Consider the following 14,279-nt stretch of genomic DNA (forward strand, 5'->3'; position numbering starts at 1 on the left):
TTTGGCCTCAGTTTCCCGATTATAAAAATGAGAATAAGAAACTTATTTTGAAACATCCAAATAATGGACTGACAAATGGATAGAAGGGTGGACAGACAGAAATGTGACAAAGGAAGTTAGCAAAATGTTAACTACGGAAACTCTGTGGTGAGTATGTGAGAGTTTGCCATAAAATTCTTTCAACTTTTCTCTTCAGTGTTTGGGGTTTTTTGTGATAAAATGTTGGGAAATAAAAAAAGACAAGTTTGTTAGAAGAGTTGGATGAGATCCAGAGCTTTCGGTGGTGTTCACAATAAGTGCTTGGCCTATATTATCAGTATTATTTACAGTACAGATAAAAGACAAGACAAGATGACGGATCCCCTCAGCTTCAACGATCTGTGAGTCGGAGCGATGCTAGGTGAGCCAGAGCCTGACACGCATGAGCAGAAGGAGAAGCCGGGCCACATGGCAGAGAAATCAGAGGGACAGAGAGGAGCCAGGATGCAGCCACACAAGTCTCAGAAACCAAAAGGTATGCACAAATGGAAGCAGCAGGGCCCCGTGCCACACATGGGGGGACCTTGAAAATAAAAACAGGTCATCTTTATTACCTCCCAAATTAATGTGTTTCTCTATCAAGCATCCCTTTGGTAGGAGAAAAGCATTGGCTATAAAGTCAAACCTAAGATCAAATTTTGTCTCTGTCACTAGTTGTGTGACGCAGGAGACCTTCATCTCAGTGTCCACCAAACCACTTATACCGGGAATATCTACCACTCCAGCAGGGAGCCCTGTGGCAACGATGCTTCTGCTGAGTCTACTTGCCCATAAATGACTGGGCCAGTCCGATTCTCACTGCTGAGAGTTATAACTGAGAGATGCACCCTTGGGAGTGGGTCCCATCCCTGGCAGAGCCATGGAGAAAGGGCCGTGAGCTCCCGGAGCTTAGTTCTCCGTTGATGTCTTGGTTCTCATACTTCCTTGGGTCTAGTTCCTTGAATACATGAGAAAAGCCTCTTTATGCTTCCAATAATTCCCAAGTTTTGCCAAAGCAAGCCAATATTGCCTCTTATTATGGGTCCACTAATATACATATTTCATAATACAATTATCCTAACTAACATAAGAGTTTTCTTCAAGTTTCCAGGCCTTGGTTTCTCTGTCTGTAAATGAGAAAGACCTACCTTCTCCCAGGGTTTTGGTATACAATTCCAAGACGGCCAGGTGTACACAATGCCATGGCACCTGGCAAACATTCAATGAACATTATTTAAATAATGAGTTTCTGAGCTTCACAACCACTAGATCTTTCTGACCCGCTACTTGTAGCCACCTTGTTCAGGTGGGGATGTGTGGTTGTGCAAGAAGAGGCAAAAACTGTGTCGAGAAGAAGGAATGGGTTGATGGAGCTTGAAATCTGGTTTGAAAAGAAAAACTGATCAAGATTTTTTTTTAAAATGTCGTCGGTCACATGTAAATGTTCTGACTTGAGTTTCTGTTGGGCTTCTTGGTTGGGCTAACGTTGGTCTGAACACAGAAAAAAAAAAATGCGAAGCAATTACAAGGAAACCAAAGCTGGATCGACAGATAAAAAACCTTTCTTAATCTAAGAGGGACTGGTCCAGAAAGTATCTGGCAGCAGATACTTTCATTTGGATTATCCTGTGAGTAATGAGGGATTTTATCATTCCAACAGAAGTAGCCATGGGGCTGTGTAAGAAGTAGGGAGTACGAAAAGATCTAAGATGAGAATTAACCTAACCTAGGGGTGCCTGCATGGCTCAGTGGGTTAAAGCCTCTGCCTTCGGTTCAGGTCATGATCCCAGGGTCCTGGGATAGAGTCCCACATTGGGCTCCCTGCTCAGCAGGGAACCTGCTTCCCCCTCTCTGCCTGCCTCTCTGTCTACTTGTGATCTCTGTCAAATAAATAAATAAAATCTTAAAAAAAAAAATTAACCTAACCTAGAAGTGCCATAGCTCAGAAAAGGCAAAGGCTTTTATTATTAAAACATTTCAGGTGGATGGGTTGTGAACGCTATTCAGTTCTCTCAGCCCTTACCCTGTGGTCCTCATGCTGTGGGTCACGGACCAGTAGCATCAGCATCACCTGAGATCGTAGCCAGAAATACAAATTCTCAGACCCCAAACTAGAAGCACTGTATCAGAACTTCTAGAGATGGGAACCAGCCATCTGTGTTTCAGCCCATCCTACAGATGATTCTGGAGCTCACCAAAGTTGAGAACCGCTGTCTTAACCAATCTGCAAAGCTTGCAAAACCAAAGCTCTACGCTTTATTTGCTGGCAGCTACCCACCCTGTGGCTTTGTTGATACAGGGGCTTAGAAGCATGAGCCAGCCTTCTCAGTCAGCCTTGGATTGTCAAGCTTAACAGTATTGGGTAAGGTCGTCATTCTCACCCTAGCAATGAGCCTGCTTGGTGGCCATTTACACTGCATTTTATGTTCTTCTGTCCCAATGTGTTCACCTACTCCCTCAGTAGCAAGAAAATATTATGCAGCACGGAAGAACAAGAGAACAGGCTAAGAAGACAGAAGGAGGAAGTTGATAGAAATATGGCAACTTCAGCTGTGGGGACTAAAGAGATAGCTAAAGTTTCCATGATGGTGAGAACCTACTGGAAAATGAAATGCCTCATCCATTGTTTGCTCCTTTTTCTCCATCTTTCCTTTCCCTGGAGCCCCCTCAGCTCCCAGTGTACCCAGCCCCACTACCACCTCTCTTCCCCTGCTTAAACTTTGTAGCTTTTTCTGAATAACATGAACGACAAAGAGCGAGGAGAAGAAAAAGGGAGAAATTACATTATTTCAAGTGAACGCAACTGCCAACTTCAGTTTCTAGCTTTCTTAGAAGCAGACTCGGTTCTACAAACCAAACTAGGAGCTGTTTTAATTCATTTCCACCCTGTAATGTCAAGATCCCATTCATAGAAGAGAGTTTAGTGTGGGGGCTCAGAAGAGACTCCAGAGTCAGACCCAGCTCACCTGCTTCACAGCTCAGAGGACTCAGAACACCTTACCCCACCTCTCGAAGTCTGAGTTACCTCATCTCTGCCAAGGGGCCGGGGGGGGGGGTAATAAAAGTATCTCTCTCACGGGACTCTTAATGAAGATTAAATGAGATCATCCACGTAAAGCATTTAGAACTGTGCCTGGCACAAAATAAGGGCTGAATTAATGTGAGCTATTAGGATTATTATGATAATGTCTCCAAAATGCTTCTTAGCCTTGAGCAACATCTTGAGCATTTCCAGGCATAGCAACAAGGCAGTGAGAAACCAGACAGGATAAAGGTAAATGTGTGAGGGTCATAAAGCTGGGAGTGGGTAGAATAGCAACTAGCAACACACCACTTCAATAACTTATTAAATTACTTTGTCAGGAGGTATTTGGGTACAAGGCTGCAAGAATTGTGTTTGAATTACAGCGGTGGTTCTCAACTGGGACTGGGGGTAGGAAAAGATTTTGTTCCCCCCCGGGCACATTTTTGTCGTCACAACGGGTGGTTGCTATAGTCATTTAATGGGCACCAGAGACGCTGCTAACCAGCTGGTGATGCACAGCACAGTCCCTCACAACAACAACAAAAAATTATCTAATCCAAGATGTCAATAGCACAAAGATCTGAGAAACCCTGAATTACAACATTATGTGAAGTTTTCTTAATAAGACTTAACACACTTCTTCAATTTTCAAAAAGGTGATGGCATGGAAGATTCTGGCACTTGATGGGACATGAGAATAGATGACCTCTAAGACGCCTTTAAGCCAAAGGCTTAATGTGGGCAGTTGACCCTTAACCACAAATTTAAGTCAATAGTGTTTCCACCCTTCACCCTTTTGCCTGGATCCTTTCCCTAAGGACACACGGAACTTTAAAAAAAGATGGTTAGGTATTGAAAGACAACCATTAAGTCACCAAGGGACATGTTTCTCACTGAAGGAACACCAATCACAATCAGAGACTTGTAAAGCTGGAAGAAACCTTAGGAAGTGATCTAGGAATGAGATTCCACTTGAAATCTTCTATCACATTTCACAGATAAAGAAACTAAAATTTAGAAAGGCCCAGAGACTCCATCTAGGTCACAGGAAGCTACCAGCTTCAGAACGTCCAGATCCTTCCAAAGAACTTACTTAACCTATTAGTCAGATAGCGATAGTATCAAGGGTCTCCTCTGTGCATGTGCTTGGCATTTTTTCAGTGATCACAGTCTTCAGCTGTTCCTACCTCTGGAAATCCCTGAATGTAGGGTTCATCTGATAAGGGGGTGTCAGTGGGAATAAAAAAAGCAAACAAAATTAGACTGAAGAAGTACTGAGGGAAAACGGCTAAGCCCCACCCACGGATCCCTCAGCTCTGGCCTCCAATGATGAAGGGGAGATACAATGAGGTGACTTCAGTTCCCAGCCAAAATGACTTAGAGCACAGCTGGTGGTTCGATAACAGAGGGTGGGGGAGGGTCAGGAGGTGGGGAGCAGGTCCCTTCTGCTGGGTTTCCAGTGCTCTCCTTCCATCAGAAAACTTGGGGATGGGGATAGGGGATGAACAGGGTCAGGGGGCCCAAGAGGAGTCCAGTGGAAGGAAATACAATCCACTTGGTGGTGGTGAGGGCACTGTGACCCCTATAAGGACCAGTTATAAGGAATAAAATCCAGATAAATCAGAGGAACCAAGAGCACCACTTTCCTCTGGGCCCTCCACGTGCTCAACAGGCGCTGAAGTCAACACACCCCCAAGCTCCCCTGAGCTCAGAAGTGCACCAGTTCTGGGGCAGAAAGGGAGACCTGCTCAAAGGCGCCATATTGATGATGCTCGCCATTTCTCAGGGCGATCGTGGGGAGTGATGCAGACACAAGAAAGTTTAGGGTAAGGGTGGATGGGAAAAATAGATTTAAAAAATAGATTTTAAAAAACGACTTGAGAATGCTGAGCACTCTCTTTACTTTTTAATAATTTTCTGCACCTCATCCATTCCTGGGTGAAAGCTGCTTCTCAGAACCGAATGAGTCTCATCCCCTGTCCTGACTTTTTCCTTCTTTCTAGGGCACGGCATCCGTCACGGTGTCCTTTCTCTTCACCACCTGTGCTCACCAGCAGCACACAGCAGCTCCTCCTCCCTCACCATGGAGCCCGAAGTTCCACCGGAGGACCAGGGCGGACACTGGGGGGTTGGGGTGGAGGAGCCCACCCAGGGAGCCCGACTCGGCAGAATCTAGACTAGAAGGGCAAGAAGGACAAGCCTGCCTCAGTGTCCTTCCATCAAAGCCCACCTAGGAACTATTTTCTGGTTCAGTTTAATGCACCAAATGGGAAATCAAGCCCACATTTTCTCTTTAACCTTGCACTATAGGAAGAAAAGCTGGTGGCCATGACCTGTCCACCTCTGCGGGCCATCCCCTCTTGGGCTCCACAGCCACTTCTTCCAAAGGCAGCTAACAGCACAGTGCCACACGCCGCTGGGGAGCCCGCTGAGGGGAAATGCTCCTGAAACCGGGATTGGGATTCTGTGAAAGACAACCGCAGGAAGCTAGCCCTGGCAGTGACCGTGAACGCTTCATGCCGCACAGCGAGCCCACACACTCGCGGTCACTCACACGCGCAGCCAGGTATGCACCGAGAACCTCCCTGCCTTGTCACATACAGACACACGCAGTGAGAGGGAGTTACACCCTCTCGGCCACACACCCAGGACCACGCTTCCAGTCCACACACACGTATCCAGTTACATACACGGTTATGGATGCGCTACGTTACGCGCCTCTCTCTCTCTCTCTCTCTCACACACACACACACACACACACACACACACACACACACAGTCAGTGCACAAACGGGCAGTTTCACAAGTACTCACACACACAAGCGCAGGGCACGGGCTCCGAGCCCGCGGCGGTCCCACGCCGGAGACGGGACCTGCACCACACCACCCGCCACCCTCCGCACCCGGGAGCCGCCACAGCGCCCACCCCTCTGGCCGGGCGCGGTCTCCCGGCTCCCGCCGGCTCCCACCAGCCCCCGCCGCGCCCCCGCCCGCACACGTGGGCTCCCAGGGCCCCGGCCCCGCGCGCCCGCCGCTGCCGCACCTACCCGCCGCCCGAGGCGAGGGAGCCAGGCGCCCGGCACGGTGCAGCGGCCACCCCCAGCCGCCGAGCCGAGCTTCTGCCGCCGCCGCGCTCCCAGCCGCTGCCTGCGCCCTCCCCGCCGCCCCCTCGGGTGCCGGCTCCAGCCCCCGCGCCGGGAGGCCGGCGGGCGCGCGGCGCGGGCGCGGGGCTGTGGCGGCGGCGGTGGCTGGACCCCGAGGTGCCGGCCCCGGGCCCCCGCTCACCTGGGCGCGCCGCGCATCGTCCTTCTCCCCGGCCAGCGGGGCAGGGCTGCGCGGGTTCCACGCCCCCAGCCCCGGCGGTCCCCACCCCGCCCCCCGCCCTGGGAGAGGCGACCGCGACGGCTGCGGGGCGCACGCTGGAGTGGGCGCGGAGGCGGCTGCCGGGACCTTGCCCCCCTGGGCTGGCCGCGGGCGCCTCCCCTGCCTGAGGGTTGCCCCTGGCCCGCGCTGGCTGCTGGGTGACCTTGGGCAAGTTGGTTAACCTCTCTGAGTGCCCGTCTCCCCTCTGAGAAAAGAATAAATATAAAAGCTGAAGGCGCTGGTGGTACCCGTGCCAGGGGAAATCCTAACCCCAGATAGCTTACTTCCTTCTCATGCCTCTGACTCTGCCCAGGGCTGGGTTAGTTTGGGAGCAGGGCTCTGAGTGAGCTCTGTAGTGCCCGAGATAGAAGGCTCCCAAGTTTTCCAGAGGCAACGTTTCACTGGCCTGAAATCTTCGCAAGGGATCCTGCCCAAGAGTGTCAGTCCACTCTTGGCTTCCCTGATCTGGAAGTAGCTTGCTCTCCCAGCTCCGTCTACTGGTGACCTTGAGCACCTGGTTAGATCCCGGGTCGAGCCTCTGGGCTCCCATCTGTAAAATGGGAACCAGAAACGCACGGGCCGTGTTGAGACTTACCAGAGTTCCGGCCTGTGTGTCACTTAGTGAGTTGTCATTATCTGTGAGCAACTCTGGTAGAATGCAAAACATTTTTCCTCAGTATGTCTGACAACGGCCTCAAATCCTAGGGAGGAAACAATTCAGGAGTTAAGCAAGTCATGTTGAGAAGGTGCAAAGAGGGTCTGCCTTTGGGGAGAAAGGGAAGGAAGCCTGAGGGCGGGGGGGGGGGGGGGGGGGGGGACAAATCCCCCCCCCCCCCAAAGGACCACTGAGGCTGCCAGGAAGCCTGACAAAACAGGGAAGCTGTGACAGTAATTAACCTCTGAAAGCAAATAAATCTTCCAAGACTCTCTTTAAAATTATTAACTTATAATTGTGAGCAAACCCCGAGTGAACTGGAAATTTAAATTAACCAAACTATTCATGCCAGAAATTTGAGCTGGTCCCTTTCTCAGCGTATCTCTCCGTTGATATGCCTCTCATTTCTCCCTTCTTTTATCATGCCTGTCTGTCTTCCTCACAGTCTGTATTTCTTCCCCCATCTTAACTCCATACACTTTTTCCTTCTTCTTTCTCCCTTTTTCCGTGTTGGTCTGTACATCTCTTCTTAACCTTCTTTGTGCCCCGTCTGTGTCTCAACACCTCTCACTCCCAGTGTTTCCCACCCATTACTTCTCTCCCTCGCATGGATAGGTCTTGAATCTTTATTCATTCGCAATCGAATAGTGGAAAAGCTGTAAGTTATTTCTCTAATGATAATAAGGTCTGAACTTAAATTTATCACTACGCTGCTGCCCTAAACCAAATACTCTTGATAAATGACCCCATTACCCTCACACTCACGGGAGCTCACCGCCTGAGTCATCTTGAACCACTGCACCTCTGTTCTTTTTCTCCCCTCTCTCCACTCAATCACTCTCCAGTGCCCAGAGAGTCTATCCCCACTCTGCCACAGGCATCTGTCCTTTCCTTCCTATTCCCACTGGGCAGTCACATTTTTTTTCTGGAATCATAAAAAGGACCTTCCACCTGGTCTCTGCCCTCCAGCCCATCCTCATTCCTGGTATCAGCCAGAATGCTTTCCCTCGGACAGATCCCAGTGGTGTGTCACTCCTGAGCGCTAAAACCTAATGCCCCGGGAAGGCAGAAAGCGGCTTCCCAAAGATAACCATGTCCTAATCCCCAGAACCTGTGTCTATGTTACCTCGCAGGGCAAAAGGGATTTTGCAATTATGATTAAGTTAAGGGCCTTGAGATGGGAGATTATCCTTGATTGTATAGGTGGGTCCCTCAAGTGTCCATAAAAGTAGAAGCAAGAGGCACAAAAGGAGATCAGAATGATGAGCTGAGAAGGACTTGAGCAGCTGTTACTGGCCTTGAAGACAGAAGAAAGCATCCCAAGACAAGGAATGCAGATGGCCTCCAGAGGCTGGGGAAGGCAAGGAAACAGATGCTCCTCTCAAGTCTCCAGAAAGAAAGGCAGCCCTGTGGACGCCTTGATTTTCGTGCAATGAGATTCAAGTCAAGACTTCTAAGCTAGAGAAGTATATGGCAACAATAAATTTGTGTTGCTTTAACCCACTAAATAACTTATTGCATTAGCAACAGCTAACTAATCACAGTGCATCTCTTTTATTTACGAAGGGGCACGTCAATGCCTTATCTTGCTATGAACAGCAATCCTATTTTCAACCACCTTGCTCTACCCAAAACCTTGGCTTTCAAGAGCTCTGTCTGTTCCCTGTACATCTTCTTTTCTTCTGTCATCTGTCCTGGTGTACAATGTCCTCTCCAGAGTGCCCCCACCCCCTCCACCCTCCGCTGCGACATTGCCAGCCCTGACACTTTCTAGTGCATGTAGGTTCCATGGAGCCATTCCTGATCACTCCCTTTGATTCTCCAGAACTTCATATTTGTCCACGTATATTTTCCATGTCAAATGGTGTTTTCTAATGGGAGAGAAGGGGAATAAGACTGAGGACAGGACTCCAAATGCTCAGGTCGAAACTGCTCCTGGCTCTCTGCTCTCACAACACCATGTTCATCTCTCATTGTAGCAGTTACCACCACACTGTGCTGATTTGCAAGTTATTTCTGGGTCTGCACGACTCACTGGATGGTGAGAGCCTCCAAGGTGGAGACTGGGTCTTACCTCCCTTTCTGTGTCCCAACCCCTAGCACGGTGCCGGGCACATAGTAGGGACCCAATAACTGCTTTGAATTGATGGATAGGAAAGCAAGTGCAGTGTCTGATTGTGTTGAGCAGACAGGCTATTAATAAATATTTCTTGCACCATCTGTCTCTATTCAGTTGGGGTGATCGATAGAAACACCTCCGTTAATGCAATGTGGTTTTAAATAGAGTGAGCTGATGCATGGCTTGAACCGTAGACTTTTTCTTTCCTTTATTTAATGTTTGTTTGTTTCTGGTTTTGCTTTGCTTTTACTGAAAAAGAATGCCACAATAAAAGGGCTATTTTTTAAAAATCAGTCCTATTTAAAAAGGGCTATTACTTCAAGTAAAATCATTATAAACATGCAAACTCTTTGGCCCAGCACTTCTGTTTCTTAAAATGTGTCCTAAAGGGTAGTAAGTCTATGTGCACAAAGATAACCTAAGAACATGTTAACAAGATCTTTTATAAGAGTAAATAATTGGAAATAACCCAAATGTACAACAATAGGAGATTAGCTAAATATATTATCTCTACCATGAGATACCATCCAGGCATTAAACATGATTTTGTCTATTGGTATCTAATATATAGAAAGATTCATGTGAATATTTTTACATTCTTTATTATGCTTACCTGTATTTGCTAACCACCATACGACAAGCATATATTTAGAAGTTAGGTTCAATGATTTTTAAAACTAGCTTTGCCTCCAGAAGGAAAGTTATATAAAACTTCAGTGTTTTTCCAAGTTCCAAGAAAACCTATCTACAGATAATTCTCTGATTACGACAAAAACAAAGTCACAAAAGGCTTGAAATACAGCCCAGGCCTGTCTTCATTCTACTAATCCATTCACTCTAGGAATATTTATTGTACCCTCTCATTTAAGGCCTTTGGTAGCAAGCAACAGGAAAGGACTTTAGCTAATGTAAGCCAAAGGGAAATTGTTGGAATATTATCTAAAATCTCACAGAATCCCCAAGATGCTGGGAGACAGGCTTAGAGAAGCAGTTACCCACAGAACTCCAGAAAACCAAGACGCAAAAAGCGCACTAACTGCGTCACAGAAAAACTCCATCAGAATGGTGTGCCATCCGTCCTGACACAGGGAATGGCCTCCACCAGTCTCCATCCTTGGGCCACTCACCCAAGGTCAAAGTCACTGGAATATACCCTAGACTGGCCAAGCCTAGCTTTGTGTCTCCTCTTTCACCCATTCTGGATCACAGATGAAGGAGGGAAAGCATCAGGTCCTTCCACCAAGACGATGCTATGGGGGAGATTGCCTCAGTAAATTTGGGATGCTGCTAGAAAGGTAAAAGGGCCACTGGCAGTGTGAGGATAATAAGCGGCCACTGCCGGCCCCTGCCACATGCTGTTCCAGCATCCAGGCCCGATTTCTCAGCCAGGAACCCTCCAGCATGAAAAGCTCAGAGGAGCTACCAGGCCCAACACACAGCTCAGAGGAGATGAGGAAGTCCTCGATTCTATTAGGACATTGATAAACTTGAAAAATGTTGAGGTTTTCTTTGGCTAACTTCTTCCAGTCTGCAGAAACAAATAATACTGTTTTTCTCTTCTGGTTGTCGACACTTGACCTGTGGGGTACATGTATCTTCTGGTGTACTTACTGCCCAACCACCGGCCGTGCGGTGGGTATCTTATCAGCGCCACACTATGGGGGTCATCTTAAAAGTCTCAAAGGTTGTATTAAGCTTCTTTTCACTTTGGCTGTCTTCATTACGAAACGAAGCCGTGTGTGTGTGAAAAAGAGAGAGAGAGAAAGTAGACAGAGAGCTCTTCTTTGCTCAGAGAAGATGGAAATTAAATTCCAAATCCAAATTGCTGAAATAAATCAGTGTTCCCCTTCGTACTCACAAATTTGAAGTCTGCATACCTTCCATCCACTTAACTGCTGCTAAAAATTTAAACTGTTGAACAAAGAGTTTTAACATAGTTGCAAAGGCACGGAAACCAAACTGTGGATACCTTTCCTAGTAATGAAGCCAGGACAGCCTGGCTTCATTTTAAGCAACTACCCAGAAAAACTGAGAGCCTAGCACAAGACACAGTGGAATCCACAGGCACACGATCATTCACAGGAGTCCTCAGTTGACTTTATAGACAACCGTTCTGTGTCAGGGGAATAAGTTTGAACAAAACTTTCTCTAAATGCAGTTCTGAATCAGAGAAGGCTCAGCAATTTGTTGTTTGCGGGATCTCCCTGAGAGGGCCATGTTTACTCTCATTTTGTACCACGTCCTGGACTGCATGATTATCTCCCGTGCCCCAAACCCAGCTCAGACCCTATGAGAGGTCCTGTGGCTCAGCCCCTGTCCTCCTGGACTCTGCCTCCTCTGCCCAGGCAGCGCAGCTCACAGCGCCCTCCTCTCCCACTGGGCTCCAGCCACAGGACTCTTCAGGACTCTGCTCAGAGACCGGCCTCTCTGGCCTGGGTCTTGCACTTACTGTTTTGTAGACCTGAAAGGCTTCTCCTCTGGTTCAACCTTAATATCTCTTACAGCATGGTTTCCTCTTGACCCGTTATCCCGTCTTGTGGGGATTTTCTGTCCTGGCACTGTTTATATAACAAATGGCCCTCATCTCCCTCTGTAACTGATTCATTGATGTATTTTTTTACCTGCTTACTTTCTGCCTCCCCAGTAAAACACAAGCTGCTAGACGCAAGAGACTCTGCACTTGAGAAAGAACCTGACCTAGAGTAGACACTCCCTTGGTAAGAGCTGACAAATGGGAGAACGACCCAGACATCTGAATTTGCATCCAGAGCTTTCCTGCTTCCAAAAGGTGAGCGTACTTCTAGGAACCAAGAGCCCCTGGGGGCCAAAAGAACTCACATCCCCGTGGATGAAAGTATGATCTCTCACTTCTATGGGAGACTGTGGCTTCAGGAGAAGTAGACTCAGCTGCAGGAGGCATTGGGAAACAGAACAGGTGGTTCAGATGCACTGACTTCCTGTATCAGAAACCAAACGGTGGGAGAGGAGCCATGGAAGGACGAGAAAAGCCTCTGGCTGCCTCTCACCCGGAAAGAGGTGCCCGGAAGTCAGTCTAGTCTAAAGGGAATTAACAGGATTAGGCAAGAGAATATGAGACCACATAAATTCAAGATAGAGTGTTCCTAATAACTTGCTATGTGGCAAAGTCTTTATGAACCAGCTCTTTGAACACTGAAAAGCCAACGCCTGAAGCAGCGAAGAATAGAGACCGATAAAGAATGACCCAGCAGAGTTATCACATCCTGATAAGAGGCTCTGGCCCTTTTTTGTGTTTAGCTGTTCTTTGTCCTCTAGTCTTCCTGATATTGTTGGGTTTAATCTATTTACATTTGAAAAGGCCATTAACGAATTCATGTTTTAGTATCAATAAAAATCAGGTAAATGAATATTTAGTCTATCCAGAAGGAAAATGAGAAAATAAAGTGTCCGAGGACAACTGGATCAGGGAGACAGACAGCATGTGACCTGCCGGGCAAAACTCTGGCACGACTGAAGGTTTACAAATTATTTCTTAATTTATAGGTAGTAAAATTCACTGGGTTTCTTGTTTGTTTTTGTTTTTTTTTTTTTTGTTTTTGTTTTTGGTGTGGAGTTCTGTAAGTCTGGGTAAATGTATAGAATTATCTGACCACCACCACATTCAGGTTATGGCAACACTGAGTTTTAACGTAGATAGGGGTATTTCAGGATAAATTAATTCTTTTAAAAGATTTTATTTATTTATTCATGAGAAAGAGAGACAGGCAGAGGGAGAGGGAGAAGCAGGCTCCCTGCTAAGCAGAGTCTGATGCAGGACTCGATCCCAGGACCCTGGAATCATGACCTGAGCCAAAGGCAGATGTGTAACCAACTGAGCCACCCAGGGGCCCTTAGGGTAAATTTAATGGGACATGTTTTACTAGCTTTGGCTAATATGGACAAGTCTAGTCCTCCTCCCTACTACCCATCCCCGCCCCTCCCCCCATCCTGTACAAGTTTGTCCCATGCCGAAACTTGGAAGCTTTTGTCCTGTCACTAAGAGACGAAGCTCGAAAGAGGGCAGAAGTGGCTGCAAGAAGGAAAGTGGGCAGGTGTGGACTGGCCTCTCACCCCGCCGGATTCCTTGGACTGGTTTGAGCTATAGATAGAAAGAGTCAAAAGCAAAAACCAGTCGTGACATTCAGGAAAAATACATGAGACGCGAAGCACAAGTCAAGACTGTGGGTTCAGGGCCCACTAATAAAGCTGGGCTCAGACGTGGGGAGAAGGCCATGTCCTGGCACTTGGAGAGGCAGGTCATTCAGAGCCCCAGCCCTAGCACGGGCATTGGTGGTCTCATGATAGGATCTTTGTGACACAGGGGGTCAGAGCAGACAGGGACAAGTGAGTATGGCTGACACGTTTGGTCTGGGGGTGCGTGTGTGGTATTCCTTTGGGGTCTCCTACAGAGAATAAGGAGCACTTACAATAGGTTGCTTAGTGGTGGTTTGAACTAGCATTTCATGTTTAAAGAAGGTGACCTGGGTACTAAGGAGTTGACAAATGTCTGTCCTACAAAAGATTTACTAGTTTTCCATGTAGCAGCCCCCATGCTCCACCATGGGGATATGAAGAATAAGAAGATAGATACCTCTCTTTAAATCTCTCAGAGCCAGCTAGAGGAGATAGGGCTGGACAGAGATAATTTCAATATATTGGGCAAGTTAATCGGGCATACATGGAAAATGGAGCTCAGGGCATTTATTACTGTTGTAGTCATTATTTTAGTATTACATAACAAATATTTATGGAGCGCATACTATTTGCTAATTACTGTGCTGAGAAAGGTTTAGGAACTTGATATTGATAGAACATGACATGGTTAAAAAGTGGCGGGTCCAAGATGGGAATTCAGGCTCTCTGACTTCGAAGGCTTTGCTGTGAGCAGCCATGGAACAGAAATCATAACGATAACAACAATAAGGTATAAACAACATGAACAGTTGATGACATTATATGTATTGGGGATTCACTATCTCCTACAATGTTAAGAGCAGTTATGCAGAGGGAAACAATAAAGCAGGCCAGATTTCTGAGGCATGAGAAAGCGGAACAGGGTCCCGGATATTAGACAGAAACGA

At 47.3% G+C, this 14,279-nt stretch overlaps 2 protein-coding genes across 3 annotated transcripts in view; one reads left to right on the top strand and one right to left on the bottom strand.

Moving 5' to 3' along the window:
- HTR4 (5-hydroxytryptamine receptor 4) overlaps positions 1-6,362 on the bottom strand; it is a 178,567-nt gene extending 172,205 nt beyond the window's left edge. For both annotated transcript variants that reach the window (XM_059416516.1, XM_059416515.1), the window contains exon 1: positions 6,329-6,362. The gene's annotated coding sequence lies outside the window, so the exon portion shown is untranslated. The remainder of the gene's footprint in view (positions 1-6,328) is intronic.
- LOC132027515 (skin secretory protein xP2-like) lies at positions 394-6,534 on the top strand. The gene is made up of 3 exons (XM_059416327.1): positions 394-514; positions 5,047-5,171; positions 5,872-6,534. Exons 1-3 carry the CDS (start codon positions 394-396, stop codon positions 6,532-6,534), a joined length of 909 nt encoding a protein of 302 aa, XP_059272310.1.
- Positions 6,535-14,279: the final 7,745 nt, after the last annotated feature.

This window comes from Mustela nigripes, chromosome 12 (assembly GCF_022355385.1).
Source record: "Mustela nigripes isolate SB6536 chromosome 12, MUSNIG.SB6536, whole genome shotgun sequence".
Lineage (NCBI taxonomy): Eukaryota > Metazoa > Chordata > Mammalia > Carnivora > Mustelidae > Mustela > Mustela nigripes.